The sequence below is a fragment of the Oncorhynchus masou genome, chromosome 32, assembly GCF_036934945.1.
Source record: "Oncorhynchus masou masou isolate Uvic2021 chromosome 32, UVic_Omas_1.1, whole genome shotgun sequence".
Lineage (NCBI taxonomy): Eukaryota > Metazoa > Chordata > Actinopteri > Salmoniformes > Salmonidae > Oncorhynchus > Oncorhynchus masou.
In genome coordinates, this window is record NC_088243.1 from 88073845 (window position 1) to 88099871 (window position 26027).

Genomic DNA, 26027 nt, shown 5'->3' on the forward strand with positions numbered 1-26027 from the left:
TGTTATCTCCTATTCCTCCTCTCCTTTCATGACTGTTATCTCCTCTCCTTTCATGACTGGTATCTCCTCTCCTCCTCTCCTTTCATGACTGTTATCTGCTCTACTCTCCTTTCATGACTGTTATCTCCTCTCCTCCACTCCTTTCATGGCTGTTATCTCCTCTCCTCCTCTCCTTTCATGACTATTATCTGCTCTCCTAATCTCCTTTCATGACTGTTATCTCCTCTCCTTTCATGACTGTTATCTCCTCTCCTCCTCTCCTTTCATGACTGTTATCTCCTATTCCTCCTCTCCTTTCATGGCTGTTATCTCCTCTCCTCCTCTCATTTCATGACTGTTATCTCCTCTCCTCCTCTCCTTTCATGACTGTTATCTCCTCTCCTCCTCTCCTTTCATGACTGTTATCACCTCCTCTCATTTCATGACTGTTATCTACTCTCCCTTCATGACTGTTATCTCCTCCCCCCCTCTCCTTTCATGACTGTTATCTCCTCTCCTCCTCTCATTTCATGACTATTATCTCCTCTCCTCCTCTACTTTCATGAATGTAATCTCCTCTCGTCCTCTCCTTTCATGACTGTTATCTTCTCTCTTCCTCTCCTTTCATGACTGTTAGCTCCTCTCCTCCTCTCCTTTCATGACTGTTATCTCCTCTCCTCCTCTCCTTTCATGACTGTTATCTCCTATTCCTCCTCTCCTCTCATGACTGTTATCTCCTCTCCTCCTCTCCTTTCATGGCTGTTATCTCCTCTCCTCCTCTCATTTCATAACTGTTATCTCCTATCCTCCTCTCCTTTCATGACTGTTATCTCCTCTCCTCCTCTCCTTTCATGACTGTTATCTCCTCTCCTCCACTCCTTTCATGGCTGTTATCTCCTCTCCTCCTCTCCTTTCATGACTACTATCTCCTCTCCTAATCTCCTTTCATGACTGTTATCTCCTCTCCTTTCATGACTGTTATCTCCTCTCCTCCTCTCATTTCATGACTATTATCTCCTCTCCTCCTCTACTTTCATGAATGTCATCTCCTCTCGTCCTCTCCTTTCATGACTGTTATCTTCTCTCTTCCTCTCCTTTCATGACTGTTAGCTCCTCTCCTCCTCTCATTTCATAACTGTTATCTCCTATCCTCCTCTCCTTTCACGACTGTTATCTCCTCTCCTCCTCTCCTTTCATGACTGTTATCTCCTCTCTCCTCCACTACTTTCATGAATGTCATCTCCTCTCCTCCTCTCCTTTCATGACTGTTATCTCCTATTCCCCCTCTCCTCTCATGACTGTTATCTCCTCTCCTCCTCTCCTTTCATGACTGTTATCTCCTCTCCTCCTCTCCTTTCATGACTGTTATCTCCTCTTCTCCTCTCATTTCATGACTGGTATCTCCTCTCCTCCTCTCCTTTCATGACTGTTATCTGCTCTCCTCTCCTTTCATGACTGTTATCTCCTCTCCTCCACTCCTTTCATGACTGTTATCTCCTCTCATCCTCTCCTTTCATGACTGTTATCTCCTATTCCTCCTCTCTTCTCATGACTGTTATCTGCTCTCCTCTCCTTTCATGACTGTTATCTCCTCTCCTCCTCTCCTTTCATGACTGTTAGCTCCTCTCCTCCTCTCCTTTCATGACTGTTATCTCCTCTCCTTTCATGACTGTTATCTCCTCTCCTCCTCTCCTTTCATGACTGTTATCTCCTATTCCTCCTCTCCTTTCATGACTGTTATCTCCTCTCCTTTCATGACTGGTATCTCCTCTCCTCCTCTCCTTTCATGACTGTTATCTGCTCTACTCTCCTTTCATGACTGTTATCTCCTCTCCTCCACTCCTTTCATGGCTGTTATCTCCTCTCCTCCTCTCCTTTCATGACTATTATCTGCTCTCCTAATCTCCTTTCATGACTGTTATCTCCTCTCCTTTCATGACTGTTATCTCCTCTCCTCCTCTCCTTTCATGACTGTTATCTCCTATTCCTCCTCTCCTTTCATGGCTGTTATCTCCTCTCCTCCTCTCATTTCATGACTGTTATCTCCTCTCCTCCTCTCCTTTCATGACTGTTATCTCCTCTCCTCCTCTCCTTTCATGACTGTTATCACCTCCTCTCATTTCATGACTGTTATCTACTCTCCCTTCATGACTGTTATCTCCTCCCCCTCTCCTTTCATGACTGTTATCTCCTCTCCTCCTCTCATTTCATGACTATTATCTCCTCTCCTCCTCTACTTTCATGAATGTAATCTCCTCTCGTCCTCTCCTTTCATGACTGTTATCTTCTCTCTTCCTCTCCTTTCATGACTGTTAGCTCCTCTCCTCCTCTCCTTTCATGACTGTTATCTCCTCTCCTCCTCTCCTTTCATGACTGTTATCTCCTATTCCTCCTCTCCTCTCATGACTGTTATCTCCTCTCCTCCTCTCCTTTCATGGCTGTTATCTCCTCTCCTCCTCTCATTTCATAACTGTTATCTCCTATCCTCCTCTCCTTTCATGACTGTTATCTCCTCTCCTCCTCTCCTTTCATGACTGTTATCTCCTCTCCTCCACTCCTTTCATGGCTGTTATCTCCTCTCCTCCTCTCCTTTCATGACTACTATCTCCTCTCCTAATCTCCTTTCATGACTGTTATCTCCTCTCCTTTCATGACTGTTATCTCCTCTCCTCCTCTCATTTCATGACTATTATCTCCTCTCCTCCTCTACTTTCATGAATGTCATCTCCTCTCGTCCTCTCCTTTCATGACTGTTATCTTCTCTCTTCCTCTCCTTTCATGACTGTTAGCTCCTCTCCTCCTCTCATTTCATAACTGTTATCTCCTATCCTCCTCTCCTTTCACGACTGTTATCTCCTCTCCTCCTCTCCTTTCATGACTGTTATCTCCTCTCCTCCACTACTTTCATGAATGTCATCTCCTCTCCTCCTCTCCTTTCATGACTGTTATCTCCTATTCCCCCTCTCCTCTCATGACTGTTATCTCCTCTCATCCTCTCCTTTCATGACTGTTATCTCCTATTCCTCCTCTCTTCTCATGACTGTTATCTGCTCTCCTCTCCTTTCATGACTGTTATCTCCTCTCCTCCTCTCCTTTCATGACTGTTAGCTCCTCTCCTCCTCTCCTTTCATGACTGTTATCTCCTCTCCTTTCATGACTGTTATCTCCTCTCCTCCTCTCCTTTCATGACTGTTATCTCCTATTCCTCCTCTCCTTTCATGACTGTTATCTCCTCTCCTTTCATGACTGGTATCTCCTCTCCTCCTCTCCTTTCATGACTGTTATCTGCTCTACTCTCCTTTCATGACTGTTATCTCCTCTCCTCCACTCCTTTCATGGCTGTTATCTCCTCTCCTCCTCTCCTTTCATGACTATTATCTGCTCTCCTAATCTCCTTTCATGACTGTTATCTCCTCTCCTTTCATGACTGTTATCTCCTCTCCTCCTCTCCTTTCATGACTGTTATCTCCTATTCCTCCTCTCCTTTCATGGCTGTTATCTCCTCTCCTCCTCTCATTTCATGACTGTTATCTCCTCTCCTCCTCTCCTTTCATGACTGTTATCTCCTCTCCTCCTCTCCTTTCATGACTGTTATCACCTCCTCTCATTTCATGACTGTTATCTACTCTCCCTTCATGACTGTTATCTCCTCCCCCTCTCCTTTCATGACTGTTATCTCCTCTCCTCCTCTCATTTCATGACTATTATCTCCTCTCCTCCTCTACTTTCATGAATGTAATCTCCTCTCGTCCTCTCCTTTCATGACTGTTATCTTCTCTCTTCCTCTCCTTTCATGACTGTTAGCTCCTCTCCTCCTCTCCTTTCATGACTGTTATCTCCTCTCCTCCTCTCCTTTCATGACTGTTATCTCCTATTCCTCCTCTCCTCTCATGACTGTTATCTCCTCTCCTCCTCTCCTTTCATGGCTGTTATCTCCTCTCCTCCTCTCATTTCATAACTGTTATCTCCTATCCTCCTCTCCTTTCATGACTGTTATCTCCTCTCCTCCTCTCCTTTCATGACTGTTATCTCCTCTCCTCCACTCCTTTCATGGCTGTTATCTCCTCTCCTCCTCTCCTTTCATGACTACTATCTCCTCTCCTAATCTCCTTTCATGACTGTTATCTCCTCTCCTTTCATGACTGTTATCTCCTCTCCTCCTCTCATTTCATGACTATTATCTCCTCTCCTCCTCTACTTTCATGAATGTCATCTCCTCTCGTCCTCTCCTTTCATGACTGTTATCTTCTCTCTTCCTCTCCTTTCATGACTGTTAGCTCCTCTCCTCCTCTCATTTCATAACTGTTATCTCCTATCCTCCTCTCCTTTCACGACTGTTATCTCCTCTCCTCCTCTCCTTTCATGACTGTTATCTCCTCTCCTCCACTACTTTCATGAATGTCATCTCCTCTCCTCCTCTCCTTTCATGACTGTTATCTCCTATTCCCCCTCTCCTCTCATGACTGTTATCTCCTCTCCTCCTCTCCTTTCATGACTGTTATCTCCTCTCCTCCTCTCCTTTCATGACTGTTATCTCCTCTTCTCCTCTCATTTCATGACTGGTATCTCCTCTCCTCCTCTCCTTTCATGACTGTTATCTGCTCTCCTCTCCTTTCATGACTGTTATCTCCTCTCCTCCACTCCTTTCATGACTGTTATCTCCTCTCATCCTCTCCTTTCATGACTGTTATCTCCTATTCCTCCTCTCTTCTCATGACTGTTATCTCCTCTCCTCCTCTCCTTTCATGACTGTTATCTCCTCTCCTCCTCTAATTTCATGGCTGTTATCTCCTCTCCTCCTCTCCTTTCATGACTGTTATCTGCTCTCCTCTCCTTTCCTGACTGTTATCTCCTCTCCTCCACCCCTTTCATGACTGTTATCTCCTCTCCTCTTCTCCTTTCATGATGGTTATCTCCTCTCCTCCTCTCATTTCATGACTTTTATCTCCTCTCCTCCTCTCCTTTCATGACTGTTGTCTCCTATCCTCCTCTCTGTTCATGACTGGTATCTCCTCCTCTCCTTTCATGACTGTTATCTCCTCTCCTCCTCTCCTTTCATGACTGTTATCACCTCTCATTTCATGACTGTTATCTCCTCTCCCCCTCTCCTTTCATGACTGTTATCTCCTCTCCTCCTCTCATTTCATGACTATTATCTCCTCTCCTCTCCTTTCATGACTGTTATCTCCTCTCCTCCTTCTCCTCTCATGACTGTTATCTCTTCTCCTCCTCTCATTTCATGACTGTTATCTCCTCTCCTCCTCTCCTTTCATGGCTGTTATCTCCTCTCCTCCTCTCCTTTCATGACTGTTATCTCCTCTCCTCCTCTCATTCCATGACTACTATCTCCTCTCCTAATCTCCTTTCATGACTGTTATCTCCTCTCCTTTCATGACTGTTATCTCCTCTCCTCCTCTCATTTCATGACTATTATCTCCTCTCCTCCTCTACTTTCATGAATGTCATCCCCTCTCGTCCTCTCCTTTCATGACTGTTATCTTCTCTCTTCCTCTCCTTTCATGACTGTTAGCTCCTCTCCCCCTCTCCTTTCATGACTGTTATCTCCTCTCCTCCTCTGCTTTCATGGCTGTTATCTCCTCTCCTCCTCTACTTTCTTGACTGTTATCTCCTCTCCTCCTCTCCTTTCATGACTGTTATCTCCTCTCCTCCTTCTCCTCTCATGACTGTTATCTCTTCTCCTCCTCTCATTTCATGACTGTTATCTCCTCTCCTCCACTCCTTTCATGACTGTTATCTCCTCTCCTCCTCTCCTTTCATGACTGTTGTCTCCTCTCCTCCTCTCCATTCATGATTGTTATCTCCACTCCTTTCATGGTGGTTTTCTCCTCCTCTCCTTTCATGACTGTTATCTCCTCTCCTACTCTCCTTTCATGACTGTTATCACCTCCTCTCATTTCATGACTGTTATCTCCTCTCCTTTCATGACTGTTATCTCCTCTCCCCCTCTCCTTTCATGACTGTTATCTCCTCTCCTCCTCTCCTTTCATGACTGTTATCTCCTCTCCTCCCCTCCTTTCATGACTGTTATCTCCTCTCCTCCTTTCATGACTATTATCTCCTCTCCTCCTCTCCTTTCATGACTGTTATCTCCTCCTCTCCTTTCATGACTGTTATCTCCTCTCCTCCTCTCCTTTCATGACTGTTATCTCCTCCTCTCCTTTCATGACTGTTGTCTCCTCTCCTCCTCTCCATTCATGATTGTTATCTCCACTCCTTTCATGGTGGTTTTCTCCTCCTCTCCTTTCATGACTGTTATCTCCTCTCCTACTCTCCTTTCATGACTGTTATCACCTCCTCTCATTTCATGACTGTTATCTCCTCTCCTTTCATGACTGTTATCTCCTCTCCCCCTCTCCTTTCATGACTGTTATCTCCTCTCCTCCTCTCCTTTCATGACTGTTATCTCCTCTCCTCCCCTCCTTTCATGACTGTTATCTCCTCTCCTCCTTTCATGACTATTATCTCCTCTCCTCCTCTCCTTTCATGACTGTTATCCCCTCCTCTCCTTTCATGACTGTTATCTCCTCTCCTCCTCTCCTTTCATGACTGTTATCTCCTCTCCTCCTTTCATGACTATTATCTCCTCTCCTCCTCTCCTTTCATGACTGTTATCTCCTCTCCTCCCCTCCTTTCATGACTATTATCTCCTCTCCTCCTCTCCTTTCATGACTGTTATCTCCTCTCATGTATATTATTGCTGTTTCATATCCTTGCCTCATTTTTATTTTTATTTGATTTTATATTTCCTATCCTTGCTTTTTTTCTCTCTCGTTTATTTAAATTCAGTTCCATATCTTATCTTCCTTGGGGAAATATGTCTGTTTTGTATTTTCTACCCATCCGTTTTATTCAAAAGAGTTTTTCTGAAAAGCAGTCCATAAACATAAATACAACATAGAGGTACAGTACCCATGAGGACATTAATTCAAGTGAATTTTAGAAGTGCACTATACAGTCTTACAGTACAGAGCATAGTTTAGTTCTTTAGGGGTTTGTGCAAGCATTCCTAGAATAGCTGCTGGTCTTTAATCCACCCCTTGGACTATCTTTGTATGGTCCTCAGAGATTTGTCTGTGGAGCTCCATACAGAATAATAGTTTACTACCACAGTGCTCCTGTTTTGTCCCTGACATCAAGCTGAAACTGCTACCATTGTGTGTCATCATAGTGCTCCTGTTTTGTCCCTGACATCAAGCTGAAACTGCTACCCCTGTGTGTCATCACAATAGGCCAGTTCTATCCCCTCAGCTGACAGACATATACTGTAGGCTAGCTGATATTAGGACAGATGAGATATGACAGCCACCTTAATTCAAAACCATGTTGGCTCTGTTTTTTCATATGGTGGGCTAATACACAATACCAACCCGTATAGTCTGTTTGATATCACACATAATGGTCAGTAACCCTTTACTTGAAAGTGGTATAGGCCTAAAATAAGGCATCTATAACACATTTACGAAACCAGTAATGCCACCCAAATAATGAGTGTAGCAGTGTCATCCATAGCAACCTTTGAATTATGGGATTCTAAAATGGAATGTTTACCATTAGCAGCGTCAGGGTTGTAACTGCTACGTCGTCTTGGAATGACGCACAGGCGTTCTAAGAACACGTCCAAGGTCAGGGGAACGTAATGCCATGCATGGATGCAGGAGCCTCTTCCGTTAGGAACACATTTTATCACTTAAAGCGTACCTCTTTACAGGTTCCTCCTCAGACCCTGACTGTGTCTCAAACGCCACCCTATTCCATATAGGCTTCTGGTCAAAAGCAGTGCACTATATAGGGAATATGGTGCCATTTGAGACATTGACCGTGTGAGGCAGGTCGGGCTCAAGGGATATCGGTATTGATTTTGGTTGTTTTGGGGTCTACACTTCTCCAAATGTTATTTTTCTCCAAGAATTTTAAAGACATTTGCACCACACTGCAGGAAACCGAATCCTTCCTATTTTGAGGGATTTTCAGTGTGTCTTAACAGCATTTGTTGTGGGCGGGCGTTGTCGGGATCACCTTGTGTAGATCAATATCCTGCTATATATCAGAGAAAGATAAACTTGGTGTTGAAAGAAAGAGGAAGTCTTTATTCCGGTGTGTGGATTTGGAGCAACAACTCGTCTTTGTTTAAAAATGTATACATCTAACTTGTTTGCCAGGCTATTATGAGCAGATGGTAGGAAAATTAGGTTCTGCCTGTCATAGAAAACAAAGAGAAATGTTGAAAATGTGTAACGCCAGAGTTCATTTATACAGTATGTTCATTTACAGAAGCCAGTTATGCCGTAACACTGCAATAGATTCAACATGTAGGAGCTCTCTCTTCAAATCACTCAAATTGACATTTCATAATTGATTAATGTTCTTCATTGGATGCTGCTTGCTGCAGAATGGACAATTAAACAAAGAGCTCAGCAAGCTAACTGCCTGTGTTCAGCTCACTGCCTGTGTTCAGCTCACTGCCTGTGTTCAGCTATCTGCCTGTGTTCAGCTAACTGCCTGTGTTCAGCTAACTGCCTGTGTTCAGCTCACTACCTGTGTTCAGCTCACTGCCTGTGTTCAGCTCACTGCCTGTGTTCAGCTATCTGCCTGTGTTCAGCTCACTGCCTGTGTTCAGCTATCTGCCTGTGTTCAGCTCACTGCCTGTGTTCAGCTAACTGCCTGTGTTCAGCTCACTACCTGTGTTCAGCTCACTGCCTGTGTTCAGCTCACTGCCTGTGTTCAGCTCACTGCCTGTGTTCAGCTCACTGCCTGTGTTCAGCTCACTGCCTGTGTTCTGCTAACTGCCTGTGTTCAGCTAACTGCCTGTGTTCAGCTCACTGCCTGTGTTCAGCTCACTGCCTGTGTTCAGCTCACTGCCTGTGTTCAGCTAACTGCCTGTGTTCAGCTCACTGCCTGTGTTCAGCTAACTGCCTGTGTTCAGCTAACTGCCTGTGTTCTGCTAACTGCCTGTGTTCAGCTAACTGCCTGTGTTCAGCTAACTGCCTGTGTTCAGCTCACTGCCTGTGTTCAGCTAACTGCCTGTGTTCAGCTCACTGCCTGTGTTCAGCTAACTGCCTGTGTTCAGCTAACTGCCTGTGTTCAGCTAACTGCCTGTGTTCAGCTAACTGCCTGTGTTCAGCTAACTGCCTGTGTTCAGCTCACTGCCTGTGTTCAGCTCACTGCCAAGCTCTTCCAGATTTCATTTGTTTCTGATTTTGACACATTATCTTCTGCCAGAGGTTGACAAGAGGAAACAAACAATTGTGTGCTGGTTTTGTCTAAATGATATGCATCAGATCATGGCCGGTGGCAATGGAGACTTCCATCAGTATTGTATAAAAGGGATGTTATAGCCAATGATAAATAGCCTTGCCCGTCGGCCCATCCACCACCATTAGCATAGCTATGAAAGGCTGATATATTCAAAGCACCATCCCAGTCTCCTCTAGATTTAATCAGGTCATCAACATAATTCAATCCCAGTCTCTAGGTTTAATCAGGTCATCAACATGATTCAATCCCAGTCCCCTCTAGGTTTAATCAGGTCATCAACATATTTCAATCCCAGTCTCCTCTAGATTTAATCAGTTCATCAACGTGATTCAAGCCCAGTCTCCTCTAGAATTAATCAGGTCATCAACGTGATTCAATCCCAGTCTCCTCTAGGTTTAATCAGATAATCAATGAAATTCAATCCCAGTCTCCTCTAGAATTAATCAGGTCATCAATGTGATTCAATCCCAGTCTCCTCTATGTTTAATCAGGTAATCAATGTAATTCAATCCCAGTCTCCTCTCATCAACTTTATTCAAAGATGCGTCAGATGACAATCTGAAACATTGAAAGAGTCTGCAGTGAGGCGATTTCAGTCAGCCGCCCCCAATATCAGCCAACTGCGGCTCTACATCATTGTTTGATACTGAGATGGAACGTTTGATTGTTGTGATTGGACGACTAACATCATTGGATGACTAACATCATTGGACGACTAATATCATTGGACGACTACCATCATTGGATGACTAACATCATTGGACGACTAACATCATTGGACGACTACCATCATTGGACGACTAACATCATTGGACGACTAACATCATTGGACGACTACCATCATTGGACGACTACCATCATTGGACAACTACCATCATTGGATGACTAACATCATTGGACGACTAACATCATTGGACGACTAACATCATTGGACGACTAACATCATTGGACGACTACCATCATTGGACGACTACCATCATTGGACGACTAACATCATTGGACGACTACCATCATTGGACGACTACCATCATTGGATGACTAACATCATTGGACGACTACCATCATTGGACGACTACCATCATTGGACGACTAACATCATTGGACGACTACCATCATTGGACGACTACAATCATTGGACGACTAACATCATTGGACGACTAACATCATTGGACGACTAACATCATTGGACGACTAACATCATTGGACGACTAACATCATTGTACGACTAATATCGTTGGACGACTAATATCGTTGGACGACTACCATCATTGGACGACCAATATCATTGGACGACTAACGTCATTGGACGACTAACATCATTGGACGACTAACATCATTGGACGACTAACATCATTGGACGACTACCATCATTGGACGACTACCATCATTGGACGACTAATATCATTGGACCACTAATATTGTTGGACGACTAATATCGTTGGAGGAGTAATATCATTGGACGACCAATATCATTGGACGACTAACATCATTACCAAGATGTTATATATCTACAATTTATAGATCTCTACACATACACTATATACACAAGTATGTGGACACCCCTTCAACTTAGTCGATTCAGCTAGTTCAACCACACCCACAGGGGTATAAAATTGAGCACACAGCCATGCATTCTCCATAGACAAACATTGGCAGTAGAATGGCCTGACTGAAGAGCTCAGTGATTTTCAATGTGGCACTGTCATTGGATGCCACCTTTCAAACAAGTCAGTTAGGCAAATTTCAGACCTGCTATACCTGCCCCGGTCAACTGTAAGTGCTGTTAATGTGAAGTGAAAATATCTAGGAGCAACAACGGTTCAGCTGCAAAGTGGTAGGTCACACAAGCTCGCGGAACAGGACCGCTGAGTGCTGAAGCGCGTAGTGTAAAAATTTCAGAAATTATTATAGAAAAAATGTTCCGTGACTTCATCCTTGCAAGAGGAGGGTGTACAAAGTATTGAAAACATGGGCAGCAAATATATTTAAACCTAGATTTTGGGGAAAAAAATAAACATTACTTGTTAAACAAAATCTCTTTCTCTTAGCAATTGCATCAGTTTAAAAAATATGTCTTTTTTATTTTATTTAGCGAGCAATTCATCTCAGTTCTGGCATTATTTACAGCTATTTTTTTGCTAATCTTTATCAAGGATGTCAATCATTTTGGAGGCGACTCTAGATATATGGTCCCTATAGACACGTGATCTACAATGGTAGATGAATGCTTCATCACCATGGTTTAGGAGTCCAGTCTGGGTGAAGATGAAGTATCTGCTTTCTTTTTAAACTGTACAGTTTTTGTATTTTATTTAAAGGTTATTGTCACTGCACCTTAGGGCCCAGTGATTCATATTCAGTAACCTTTTCTACAGTAAGTTTGCCTGCCCTAAATGTTTTCACAATCCAACAGCCTAATTTGAATTCACTGAAGTAAAAATAAACAGCCATTCTAGATAGTTAGTTATAGTTCTCTGAAACTGATTGAAATGCTCTAAATGTGTGAACATGAGACAGGTGGGGAATAATCTGTTTGGCTCATAAATCATCTTTAGGAGCACTTATGACATTGACTGGATGGAAGCACAGTGCCAAAGTCCCAGATACTAAAGTCTACACTAAGATTTAACAACCATATTGTAAGAAGGGCCAATATGTTATGATTCGCTGAATTGAAGTGGTAAAGTCACTCCTATGAATTTCATCGAAAAGTCGTAGTACAGTTATTTTAATGTCAGCTTGGTCAATGGTCAAATCGTTACTCACTAAACGAATGTGGAGTTCTTAGTAATTGCTACTTCATGTTCAAAGAATCACTCCATGAATATACATCTTCTCCTAGAAATAATCTCCTTCTAGAACTAATCTCCTTCTAGAACTCATCTCCTTCTCAAACTTATCTTCTACTAGAACTCATCTTCTTCTAAGCCTCATCTTCTACTAGAACTCATCTCCTTCTAGAACTCATCTCCTTCTAGAATTCATCTTCTGCTAGAACTCATCTTCTGCTAGAACTCATCTTCTACTAGAACTCATCTTCTACAGAAATCATCTTCTACTAGAACTCATCTTCAACAAGAACTCATATTCTACTAGAACTTATCTTCTTCTAAAACCCATCTTCTACAAAGCTCATCTTTTTCTTGAACTCATCTTCTACTAGAACTCATCTTCTTCTAGATCTCATCTTCTTCTAGAACTCATCTCCTTCTAGAACTCATCTTCCTGTGTGGCTCAGTCGGTAGAGCATGGCGCTTGCAACGCCAAGCGTCGTGGGTTCGATTCCCGCTGGGACCACCCATATGTAAAAGTAGTGGCCCCAGCCGACTTGTAAGTCGCTTTGGATAAAAGCGTCTGCTAAATGGGATATATTATTCTACAGAACTCATCTTTTTCTAGAACTCATCGTTTACAGAACTCATCTTCTTCTAGACCTCATCTTCTACTAGAACTCATCTCCTTCTAGAACTCATCTCCATCTAGAATTCATCTTCTGCTAGAACTCATCTTCTACTAGAACTCATCTTCTTCTAGACCTCATCTTCTACTAGAACTCATCTCCTTCTAGAACTCATCTCCTTATAGAACTCATCTTCTACAGAACTCATCTTCTACTAGAACTCATCGTTTACAGAACTCATCTTCTTCTAGAACGTATCTTCTACTAAAACTCATCTTGCTATAGAACTCATCTCCTTCCAGAACTCGTCTTCTACAGAACTCATCTTCTACTAGAACTCATCTACTACTAGAACTCATCTTCTTCTAGAACCCATCTTCTACAGAGCTTATCTTCTACTTTATCTCATATTCTACTAGAACTCATCTTCTACTGAACTCATCTTCTACTATAACTCATCTTCTTCTAGACCTCATCTTCTTCTAAAACTCATCCTCTTCTAGAACTCATGTTCTACTAGAACTCATCTTCTACTAGAACTCATCGTCTACTAGAACTCATCTTCTACAGAAACTCATCTCCTTCTAGAACTCGTCTTCTACAGAACTCATCTTCTACTATAACTCATCGTCTTCTAGAACTCATGTTCTACTAGAACTCATCTTCTACTAGAACTCATCTTTTTCTAAAACTCATCTTCTTCTATATCTCATCTTCTTCTAGAACTCATGTTCTACTAGAACTCAACTTCTACAGAACTCATCTTCTTCTAGAACTCATCGTTTACTGGAACTCATCTTCTTCTAGATCTCATCTCCTTCTAGAACTCATTTCCTTCTAGAACCCATCTCCTCGATAACTCATCTTCTTCTAGAACTCATATTCTGCTAGAACTCATCATCTTCTTGAAACCATCTTCTACAGAGCTCATCTTCTTCTTTAACTCATCTTCTACTAGAACTCATCTTCTTCTAGAACGTATCTTCTACTAAAACTCATCTTCTTCTAGAACTCATCTCCTTCCAGAACTTGTCTTCTACAGAACTCATCTCCTTCTAGAACTCGTCTTCTACAGAACTCATCTTCTACTATAACTCATCTTCTACTATAACTCATCTTCTTCTAGACCTCATCTTTTTCTAGAACTCATCTTCTTCTAAAACTCATCCTCTTCTAGAACTCATCTTCTACTAGAACTCATCTTCTACAGAACTCATCTTCTACAGAACTCATCTTCTACTAGAACTCATCTTCTTCTAGAACTCATGTTCTACTAGAACTCATCTTCTACAGAACTCATCTTCTACTAGAACTCATCTTCTTCTTGAACTCATCTTCTTCTATATATCTCATCTTCTTCTAGAACTCATGTTCTACTAGAACTCATCTTCTACTAGAACTCATCTTCTACAGAACTCATCTTCTACTAGAACTCATCTTCTTCTTGAACTCATCTTCTTCTAGAACTCATCTTCTTCTAGAACTCAGTGTTATTGGACGGTCATTGTTCTTGCTGTCCAGTCGTGTATATAGTTTATAGCTACTCGCCATACAGTAACCATTCAGGCAGCGGTGGTTTTGGTTTCTTAAGGGACTTCTGTCACTTGGCAGTGCTTCAGACCAGCGACAATATTCACATCAAGTGAAACTCAAACACCAACAACAACCCTGTGTACACCATGTATCTGCTGCAGCTACCAGGACATAGTAATGGCCTCCTTCTTCCCTCTGCCATGGTCCTTACTATATTGATACAGGAACTATACTGGTTCTAAACATACTGGGTAGTCAAATGAACACATTTGGTCTAAATTGTACCGTTCACAGTCAGAATGTATGTATCTTCATCTCGTTTCATAGCTGTGCCTAGACAGAGTAATCTCTTACAACATTATGTGCTGCATGAAGCTTATCTCTTTAAAGAGGCTGTTTTTTCTTGTTTTTGCATGAAACTGCTTCTGACTGAAAGACCTTCAAAGACCCTCTTTGTTTCTTAAAATGCATGGGTCTCATTTAGGTTCTTAGGTCTCTCTCTCTCTCTCTCTCTCGCTCTCTCTCTCTTTCTCTCTAAATCATAATGATGGCAAATATGCCAGGACCCATCTTTACCACATAGCTGATCTGTAATCATAAATATTAGTGCTACATTTTTGTGGGGAAGGCAATTACTTTGAACAGTCAGAGTCAGTTTCTCATGGGGATTACATGCATTTGTTTTCATTTTCCTCGGGCATCACTGTGGCCTACTGATTTGGCACTCCTTGGGTGAAAAGCTTTTTTAATGTGGAGTCTCTCTGTCTCCTTAATCTATGGTGGTCTGGCAGTGCATTTAAATAGGCTATCTCTGTGGATTCCCTTTCAACTGTCTCTCTCGTATATGAACTTGACATTTTGTGAGCTGTCTCCCCTATTCCAAAGTAAACGCAAGATAGTAAGGTAAAAATGGAATACAATGTTTCTTAAAGCAGAGGAGTTGCACTGCGGAGGGTAGAGGGCTAAAACGAGTACTTCATTAAAAGCACCATTACTTTGTAATCTGACATGGAGGGGCAGCATATAGTACAAGAAGAATCTGCTGAAGGGTGGCAGTGAGCAGTAATGTACTATAATAGTTTATGAATATATATATTTTTTAACTAGGCAAGCCAGTTAAGAACAAATTCTTATTTTCAATGACAGAGGGTTAACTACCTGTTCAGGGGCAGAACAACAGATTTGTACCTTGTCAGCTCGGGGCTTTGAACTTGCAACCTTCCGGTTACTAGTCCAACGCTCTAACCACTATGCTACCCTGCCGCCCCTACTAGTCCAACGCTCTAACCACTAGGCCACCCTGCCGCCCCGGGTCACTCCACTATGACTCCATATAATTACATTCCAAGGACCTTGATCATGGTTTGATGTCATTGTGTGTCATTAGTCTTCTGTTATATGGGTACATTCCATCTGCCAGTTTCTTGTTTTTTAAAATAGATTTATTGAAGATTTTTTAAAAGCGCTAAACCTTCACCAATTGCCTTTTTTGGTTATGGGCATAACTGTTTAACTCACTGTCAGCATCCATTGTTTACATAGACCTAAGTATTTCCTTAATAAAATCAATATTTTCCAACTGGATTTAGCCTATATTTTGAGAAAATGTATATTACGCTGTGGTGTAAAGTACTTAAGTAAAAAATACTTTAATTGCATTTTGTTTTCTTAAAACAATGGTTATGATGGTGCTAACTGTACTTAAGTCAACAATCTAGTTTCATTGAAGAACTGTTAACTGAAAAGGTTTGGAGCGCCACAGCACATTATGAAATGAAGCATACCATTGGGCTTCAAAGAAGCACATGCATACTTGTTGACTACTTTTACTTCACTATATTTCTAAAGAAAATAATATATTTTTTACTCCATACGTTTTCTCCATACATTGACACCTAAAAGTACTTGTTACTTGTTAATCAAATACTTTTTTCGACTTTTTACTCAAATTGTATTTTACTGGGTGACTTTCACTTTTACTTTAGTGTTTTTAAAATAAAGATATCTTTACTTTTGCTCAAGTATGGTGCTTTTTCCAACCGTTGCTACTACAATTAAAGTACTTTCACCCCAAAGTGTTTTTCTGCAGTGAGAGCAAACATCTGTTGAAACTAAAACAAACTACAGCTTATTTGTGTTGATTCTGGAAACCAGCTGTGTGAGTCTAGTGCCAGCTTACAGGACCACTAGTAGGCTATTGCAGTGTATCACATGTCATATAAGATAGTAATGTTCAGGTGAAATGACCAGAAATCAGGCTATGAATGCATACGTCCCCACACTGATGAATAACTAAGCAATTAGTAACATAGTCCAGGATGTACAGGACAGCACAGTAGTTTCATGTAGTCCCGTAAAATATGACTGAAACTCACAAATGATCTTTGTTCTTCTCCCTGTCTATACAGAGTGTAAGTGAGTTTGGCCTAGACATCATCGAGACCCCAGAGGGAGACAGATGGCCTCAGCTGATCGTCCAGCAGAGCCTGGACCGCGAGCAGAAGGACACCTTCGTCATGAAGATCAAGGTGGAGGACGGAGGAACGCCACCCAAGTCCAGCACGGCCATCCTCCAGGTCACCATCTCCGACGTCAACGACAATCGACCGGTCTTCAAGGACAGTGAGGTGGAGGTGAACATCCCTGAGAACGCCCCCATTGGAACCTCCGTCACCCAACTCCACGCCACAGACGCAGACCTCGGCTCCAACGCCCAGATCCACTTCTCCTTCTCCAACCAGATCTCCTCATCCACCAAGAGGCATTTTTCCATAGACAGCACCACCGGGCTGATGACTGTCAAGCAGCCCTTAGACAGAGAAGCCACTCCGGTCCACAAACTCATCGTCCTGGCCAGCGACGGCAGCTCCACTCCCTCCAGAGCTATGGTTATTGTCAACGTAACGGACATTAATGACAACGTTCCGTCCATAGACACTCGGTATATAATGAACCTTGTAAATGGAACAGTTCTACTGTCAGAGAATGCTCCTCTCAACACAAAAATAGCCCTAATTACAGTGACGGACAAGGACTCGGATCTGAACGGCAAAGTGACTTGTTACACTGACCATGATGTTCCTTTCAGGTTAAAGCCAGTCTTTAATGACCAGTTCCTGCTGGAGACTGCGGCCCCCTTAGATTACGAAACAACCAGGGAATATGCAATTAAGATAGTAGCGTCGGATTCAGGGAAGCCTCCTTTGAACACTTCAGCGATGGTTTTAATAAAAATTAAGGATGAGAATGACAACGCTCCCATCTTCCCTCAGCCTGAGATTCAGCTGTCCATACCAGAGAACAATGATCCATCCACGCAGCTCATAAAGATCAGTGCCATGGATGCAGACAGCGGACATAATGCAGAGATTATTTATTCTCTTGGCCCTGACGCTCCTGATGGTTTTAACATAGATAGACGGTCAGGAATCCTCTCCGTTGGCAAACGCCTGGATAGAGAGAAGCAGGAGAAGTATTCGTTCACTGTCATGGCTAGGGACAATGGGTCTACTTCCCTGCAGAGCAATGTCACTGTGAGGTTAATAGTGCAGGACCTCAACGACAACAGCCCAGCTTTCACCCATCCTGAGTATAACTTCTACGTGCCTGAGAACCTGCCTCTGTACGGGACCGTGGGCCTGATCACCGTCACAGATTCTGACGCAGGTGACAACTCCGTCATAACACTGTCCATCCTGAATGGGAAAGACAATTTCCTTATTGATCCCCAGACCGGTGTGATCAAACCCAACCTCACGTTTGATAGAGAGCAGCAGAGCTCATACACTTTTATGGTGAAGGCTATAGACGGAGGGCAACCACCCAGCACTTCATACGCCAAGGTCACCATAAACGTTGTGGATGTCAATGACAATCGACCCGTTTTTGTTATCCCCTCGTCCAACTACTCTTACGATCTGGTCCAGTCTACCACCAGCCCTGGGTCTGTGGTCACCAGGGTGTTCGCTATAGACAATGACACTGGCATGAATGCTGAGCTGCAGTACAGCATCATTGGGGGATCACCAAGAGGGCTGTTTGCCATAGACAAAACAACTGGTAATATAACTCTGCAGGAGAAGATAGTCTCAGCCGATCAGGGTTTACACAGGCTAGTGGTGAAAGTCAAAGACCTGGGCCAGCCAGAGTCCTTACACGCAATCGCCCTCATTCACCTGTTCATTAACGAGACTGTATCCAACGCTACGTTCATTCAAGAGCAGCTACGTAAGAGCTTGGAGACTCCATTGGACCGTAACGTGGGAGACAGTGAGGTCACACCCCAAGCCAACGGATACGTGATTGTTGTCATCGCAATTATAGCTGGGACTATGACAGTCATCTTAGTCATCTTCGTGACGGCCTTGGTACGCTGTCGGCAGACGCCCAGGCACAAAGTGGTGCAGAAGGGCAAGCAGAGCGGCGAGTGGGTGTCGCCCAACCAGGAGAACCGTCAAATCAAGAAGAAAAAGAAGAAAAAGAAGAGATCCCCTAAGAGCCTCCTCTTGAACTTTGTCACCATAGAAGAATCCAAGCCTGATGATCCCAGCCAGGAGCACATTAATGGAACCCTGGACCTGCCTGTGGAGTTAGATGAGCAGACCATGGGGAAATACAACTGGGCCACTACGCCGACCACCTTCAAACCTGACAGCCCAGACTTAGCCAAGCATTACAAGTCTGCCTCCCCCCAGCCAACCTTCCAAATCAAACCAGAGACCCCGATGGCGCCCAATAAACACCACGTGATTCAGGAGCTCCCGCTAGACAACACGTTTGTGGTGGGCTGTGACTCGCACTCCAAGTGCTCCTCCACCAGCTCAGACCCGTACTCGGTCTCAGAGTGCAGCTGTCAGGGGGGATTCAAGACTTCTGGGCAAATCCACACCAGACAGGTAATTCATGACTTATTTTCTAAAGCCACCTACTGTTTCCACTCCCACTCCCCCGTCCCACTGTACCTTTGTTGATAAGATGGAGGGTGATGGGTAGCAGCGGGAGGGAGCCGGGAGAATGAACCACACAAAGAAAGACACATGTGCATTAATGTCATCAGCATTGAATATTGAGGAAGAATACGCGAGAGAGGAAGTAGAGAACTGAAGTCTGGCCAAGAAACTTCAACCAAATGAAATCTATCTTTACTTCCCAGAAAGAGGAAAAAAACGAAGACAGATTATACCTCCCTGTGCTATCTTGTACTAGATGTCTAAAAAAAAAACTTTAACCTTGTTTGGGTTAATGTTCCACTTAAAAGTATAATTGAGGCAGTGGAATGGTGGGAACCAGTGTTAAATGAGAATCTTAAGTGAGAAAGGCTGGTGGCAGAGTAATAGCATGCTTGAGGGAGAATCGAGTCGGCCACGCTACTAATTGAACTCTGCACAGCTGTATTTGCTGAGGACCAACGGATTAAAGCAACGCTAAGCTTTTTTGATTGACACACCTGAAAAAAACTAGCATGTCTGACAGACAGAGAAAACCAAACATAGAGTCTTTGATTTGACAGTCATCAGCTTAACAGATAAATGTTGGGTTTAATCAGCTGTTCACTTTCTACTGAAATAGTAGGACATGTATCCCCCAAGAGTGCCACTACACTACAGAATAATAAGACCTCATTAAATAATCCCAGATATTGGTTGCGTGCTGGAGAAGTGGCGTCTTTACTGTGGAGGCTCTGAAGGCTTTGTAAGTGTGAGGGAGAGAGCAAAGCAAAAGGCAAAAGCAAGGCTCATTTGAATGCTAGGGTTTGGTCTGAGGCTTATGATTCCCTAAGAGATGTGCCAAATACGAAGTGCCCTAAAATATAACAGCAGCCCAGGGAAATATATGCCAATCAGAGGTAAGGGAGGTAGAGCAGAGCAGAGTGGGGCGGTGCAAAGAGGGGATGAGCAGAGAGGGGCGGTGCAGAGAGAGGATGAGCAGAGAGGGGCGGTGCAGAGAGAGGATGAGCAGAGAGGGGCGGTGCAAAGAGGGGATGAGCAGAGAGGGGCGGTGCAGAGAGAGGATGGGCAGAGAGGGGCGGTGCAGAGAGAGGATGGGCAGAGAGGGGCGGTGCAAAGAGGGGTTGAGCAGAGAGGGGCGGTGCAGAGAGAGGATGAGCAGAGAGGGGCGGTGCAGAGAGAGGATGAGCAGAGAGGGGCGGTGCAGAGAGAGGATGGGCAGAGAGGGGCGGTGCAAAGAGGGGTTGAGCAGAGAGGGGCGGTGCAGAGAGAGGATGAGCAGAGAGGGGCGGTGCAGAGAGAGGATGAGCAGAGAGGGGTTGAGCAGAGAGGGGCGGTGCAGAGAGAGGATGGGCAGAGAGGGGCGGTGCAAAGAGGGGTTGAGCAGAGAGGGGCGGTGCAGAGAGAGGATGAGCAGAGAGGGGCGGTGCAGAGAGAGGATGAGCAGAGAGGGGCGGTGCAGAGAGAGGATGAGCAGAGAGGGGCGGTGCAAAGAGGGGATGAGCAGAGAGGGGATGAGCAGAGAGGGGCGGTGCAGAGAGAGGATGAGCAGAGAGGGGCGGTGCAAAGAGGGGTTGAGCAGAGAGGGGCGGTGCAGAGAGAGGATGAGCAGAGAGGGGATGAGCAGAGAGGGGCGGTGCAGAGAGAGGATGAGCAGAGAGGGGCGGTGCAGAGAGAGGATGAGCAGAGAGGGGATGAGCAGAGAGGGGCGGTGTAGAGAAGGGATGGGCAGAGAGGGGCGGTGCAAAGAGGGGATGAGCAGAGAGGGGCGGTGCAGAGAGGATGAGCAGAGAGGGGATGAGCAGAGAGGGGCGGTGCAGAGAGAGGATGAGCAGAGAGGGGCGGTGCAAAGAGGGGTTGAGCAGAGAGGGGATGAGCAGAGAGGGGCGGTGTAGAGAAGGGATGGGCAGAGAGGGGCGGTGCAAAGAGGGGATGAGCAGAGAGGGGCGGTGCAGAGAGAGGATGAGCAGAGAGGGGATGAGCAGAGAGGGGCGGTGCAGAGAGAGGATGAGCAGAGAGGGGATGAGCAGAGAGGGGCGGTGCAGAGAGAGGATGAGCAGAGAGGGGCGGTGCAGAGAGAGGATGAGCAGAGAGGGGCGGTGCAAAGAGGGGTTGAGCAGAGAGGGGATGAGCAGAGAGAGGATGGGCAGAGAGGGGCGGTGCAAAGAAGGGATGAGCAGAGAGGGGCGGTGCAGAGAGGATGAGCAGAGAGGGGCGGTGCAAAGAGGGGTTGAGCAGAGAGGGGATGGGCAGAGAGGGGCGGTGCAAAGAGGGGATGAGCAGAGAGGGGCGGTGCAGAGAGAGGATGAGCAGAGAGGGGCGGTGCAAAGAGGGGATGAGCAGAGAGGGGCGGTGCAAAGAGGGGTTGAGCAGAGAGGGGCGGTGCAGAGAGAGGATGAGCAGAGAGGGGCGGTGCAGAGAGAGGATGAGCAGAGAGGGGCGGTGCAAAGAGGGGATGAGCAGAGAGGGGATGAGCAGAGAGGGGCGGTGCAGAGAGAGGATGAGCAGAGAGGGGCGGTGCAAAGAGGGGTTGAGCAGAGAGGGGCGGTGCAGAGAGAGGATGAGCAGAGAGGGGATGAGCAGAGAGGGGCGGTGCAGAGAGGATGAGCAGAGAGGGGCGGTGCAGAGAGAGGATGAGCAGAGAGGGGATGAGCAGAGAGGGGCGGTGTAGAGAAGGGATGGGCAGAGAGGGGCGGTGCAAAGAGGGGATGAGCAGAGAGGGGCGGTGCAGAGAGAGGATGAGCAGAGAGGGGATGAGCAGAGAGGGGCGGTGCAGAGAGAGGATGAGCAGAGAGGGGCGGTGCAAAGAGGGGTTGAGCAGAGAGGGGATGAGCAGAGAGGGGCGGTGTAGAGAAGGGATGGGCAGAGAGGGGCGGTGCAAAGAGGGGATGAGCAGAGAGGGGCGGTGCAGAGAGAGGATGAGCAGAGAGGGGATGAGCAGAGAGGGCGGTGCAGAGAGAGGATGAGCAGAGAGGGGATGAGCAGAGAGGGGCGGTGCAGAGAGAGGATGAGCAGAGAGGGGATGAGCAGAGAGGGGCGGTGCAGAGAGAGGATGAGCAGAGAGGGGATGAGCAGAGAGGGGCGGTGCAGAGAGAGGATGAGCAGAGAGGGGCGGTGCAGAGAGAGGATGAGCAGAGAGGGGCGGTGCAAAGAGGGGTTGAGCAGAGAGGGGCGGTGCAGAGAGAGGATGAGCAGAGAGGGGCGGTGCAAAGAGGGGTTGAGCAGAGAGGGGATGGGCAGAGAGGGGCGGTGCAAAGAGGGGATGGGCAGAGAGGGGCGGTGCAAAGAGGGGATGAGCAGAGAGGGGCGGTGCAGAGAGAGGATGAGCAGAGAGGGGCGGTGCAAAGAGGGGATGAGCAGAGAGGGGCGGTGCAGAGAGAGGATGAGCAGAGAGGGGCGGTGCAAAGAGGGGATGAGCAGAGAGGGGATGAGCAGAGAGGGGATGAGCAGAGAGGGGCGGTGTAGAGAGAGGATGAGCAGAGAGGGGATGAGCAGAGAGGGGCGGTGTAGAGAGAGGATGAGCAGAGAGGGGCGGTGCAAAGAGGGGATGAGCAGAGAGGGGCGGTGCAGAGAGAGGATGAGCAGAGAGGGGCGGTGCAAAGAGGGGATGAGCAGAGAGGGGCGGTGCAGAGAGAGGATGAGCAGAGAGGGGCGGTGCAAAGAGGGGTTGAGCAGAGAGGGGATGGGCAGAGAGGGGCGGTGCAAAGAGGGGATGAGCAGAGAGGGGCGGTGCAGAGAGAGGATGAGCAGAGAGGGGCGGTGCAAAGAGGGGATGAGCAGAGAGGGGCGGTGCAAAGAGGGGATGAGCAGAGAGGGGATGAGCAGAGAGGGGCGGTGTAGAGAGAGGATGAGCAGAGAGGGGATGAGCAGAGAGGGGCGGTGCAGAGAGAGGATGAGCAGAGAGGGGCGGTGCAAAGAGGGGATGAGCAGAGAGTGGATGAGCAGAGAGGGGCGGTGTAGAGAGAGGATGAGCAGAGAGGGGATGAGCAGAGAGGGGCGGTGTAGAGAGAGGATGAGCAGAGAGGGGCGGTGCAAAGAGGGGATGAGCAGAGAGGGGCGGTGCAGAGAGAGGATGAGCAGAGAGGGGCGGTGCAGAGAGAGGATGAGCAGAGAGGGGCGGTGCAAAGAGAGGATGAGCAGAGAGGGGCGGTGCAGAGAGAGGATGAGCAGAGAGGGGCGGTGCAGAGAGAGGATGAGCAGAGAGGGGCGGTGCAGAGAGAGGATGAGCAGAGAGGGGCGGTGCAGAGAGAGGATGAGCAGAGAAGGGCGGTGCAGAGAGAGGATGAGCAGAGAGGGGCGGTGCAAAGAGGGGATGAGCAGAGAGGGGTGGTGCAGAGAGAGGATGAGCAGAGAGGGGCGGTGCAGAGAGAGGATGAGCAGAGAGGGGCGGTGCAAAGAGGGGATGAGCAGAGAGGGGCGGTGCAGAGAGAGGATGAGCAGAGAGGGGCGGTGCAGAGAGAGGATGAGCAGAGAGGGGCGGTGCAAAGAGGGGATGGGCAGAGAGGGGCGGTGCAAAGCAGAGTGGGGCAAGGCAGAGTGGGGCGGAGCAGAGCAGAGTGGGGCGGAGCAGAGCAGAGTGGGGCAGAGCAGAGCAGAGTGGGGCAGAGCAGAGTTGGGCAGAGTAGAGCAGAGTGGGGCAGAGCAGAGTGGGGCAGAACAGAGCAGAGTGGGGCAGAGCAGAGCAGAGTGGGGCGGAGCAGAGCAGAGTAGGGCGGAGCAGAGCAGAGTGGGGCGGATCAGAGCAGAGTGGGGCGGAGCAGAGCAGAGTGGGGCAGAGCAGAGCAGAGTGGGCCAGAGCAGAGTGGGAGAGCAGAGTGGGGCGGAGCAGAGCAGAGTGGGGCGGAGCAGAGCAGAGTGGGGCAGAGCAGAGTGGGGCGGAGCAGAGCAGAGTGGGGCGGAGCAGAGCACAGTGGGGCGGAGCAGAGCAGAGCGGGATGGGGCAGAGCAGAGCAGAGTTGGGGCGGAGCAAAGCAGAGTGGGGCGGTGCAAAGCAGAGTGGGGCAGAGCAGAGTGGGGCAGAGCAGAGTGGGGCAGAGCAGAGTGGGGCAGAGCAGAGTGGGGCAGAGCAGAGTGGGGCAGAGCAGAGCGGGGCGGAGCAGAGCAGAGTGGGGCGGTGCAAAGCAGAGTGGGGCAGAGCAGAGCAGAGTGGGGAGAGCAAAGAGGGGATAAGCAGAGAGGGGCGGAGCAGTGCAGAGAGGGGCGGAGCAGAGTGGGGCAGAACAGAGCAGAGTGGGGCAGAGCAGAGTGGGGCGGAGCAGAGCAGAGTGGGGCAGAGCAGAGTGGGGCGGAGCAGAGCAGAGTGGGATGGGGCAGAGCAGAGCAGAGTTGGGGCGGAGCAAAGCAGAGTGGGACGGTGCAAAGCAGAGTGGGGCAGAGCAGAGTGGGGCAGAGCAGAGTGGGGCAGAGCAGAGTGGGGCAGAGCAGAGCGGGGCGGAGCAGAGCAAAGAGGGGATGAGCAGAGAGGGGCGGAGCAGAGCAGAGAAGGGCGGGGTGGAGCAGAGTGGGGCAGAGCAGAGTGGGGCAGAGCAGAGCGGGGCGGAGCAGAGCAGAATGGGGCAGAGCAGAGCGGGGCGGTGCAAAGCAGAGTGGGGCGGAGCAAAGCAGAGTGGGGCGGAGCAGAGCAAAGCAGAGAGGGGCGGTGCAAAGCAGAGCGGGGCGGAGCAAAGCAGAGTGGGGCGGTGCAAAGCAGAGTGGGGCGGAGCAGAGCAAAGCAGAGAGGGGCGGGGCAGAGCAGAGAGGGGCGGGGCAAAGCAGAGCGGGGCAGAGCAGAGCGGGGCGGTGCAAAGCAGAGTGGGGCGGTGCAAAGCAGAGTGGGGCGGAGCAGAGCAAAGCAGAGAGGGGCGGGGCAGAGCAGAGAGGGGCGGGGCAGAGCAGAGTGGGACGAAGCAGATCAGAGAGGGGCGGAGCAGAACAGAGTGGGCGGAGCTCTATAGGATGGAGACTGATAGTGCAAAGATAGAGGCTTGGAAACAATAGCAGGAGGAGAGAGCAAGATGGAAACTAGGGACCAATAGAAAGATGAGGTCAAAAGATGGAGCCTTGGGACCAATAGAATTAGGAGGTAGCTAGATAAAGGCTTGGGACCAATAGAAAGAGGAGGTAGCTAGATTGAAGGTTGGGAACAACAGAAAGAGGAGGGATTTAGATGGAGGCTTGGAACCAATGGGAGGACGGGGTAGCTAGATTGAGACTTGGGACCAATAGAAAGAGGAGGTTGCTAGATCGAGGCATAGGAAGAATAGAAAGAGGAGGTAGCTAGATGGAGGCTTGGGACCAATAGGAGGAGGAGGTAGCTAGATGGAGGCTTGGGACCAATAGCAGGAGGAGGTAGCTAGATGGAGGCTTGGACCAATCAGAGGAGGGGGTAGCCCTAGATGGAGGTTTGGGACCAATAGAAAGAGGAGGTAGCTAGATGGGGGTAGCTAGATGGAGGCTTGGGACCAATGGAAAGAAGAGGTAGCTAGATGGGGGTAGAAAGATGGACGCTTAGGACCAATAGGAGGAGGGGGTAGCTAGATGGAGACTTGGGACCAATTGCAAGAGGGGTAACTGGGTGGAGGCTTGGGACCAATAGAAAGAAGACGTATTAGATGGAGGCTTGGGACAAATAGGAGAATTAGGTAACTATATTGATGCTTGGGACCAATAGAAAGAGGAGGTAGCTCGATGGAGCCTTGGGACCAATGGAAAGAGGCGGTAGCTATATTGAGGCTTGGGACCAATAGGAGGAGGGGGTAGCTAGGTGGAGGCTTGGGACAAATAGCAGGAGGGGGTAGCTCGACAGAGGCATGGGACTAATAAAAATTGAATGTTGCTCGATGGAGGCTTAGGACCAATAGAAAGAGGAGGTAGCTAGATGGAGGCAAGATAGAGCTACATGGAGGCTTTGGTCC

General features: G+C 47.3%; 1 protein-coding gene across 2 annotated transcripts in view; it reads left to right on the forward strand.

Moving 5' to 3' along the window:
* Positions 1 to 26027, forward strand: part of LOC135526775 (protocadherin-11 X-linked-like) — a 309098-nt gene that overhangs the window by 18542 nt on the left and 264529 nt on the right. For both annotated transcript variants that reach the window (XM_064955432.1, XM_064955433.1), the window contains exon 3: positions 16597 to 19083. In XM_064955432.1, the coding sequence (XP_064811504.1) occupies positions 16597 to 19083 (2487 nt within the window). The remainder of the gene's footprint in view (positions 1 to 16596; positions 19084 to 26027) is intronic.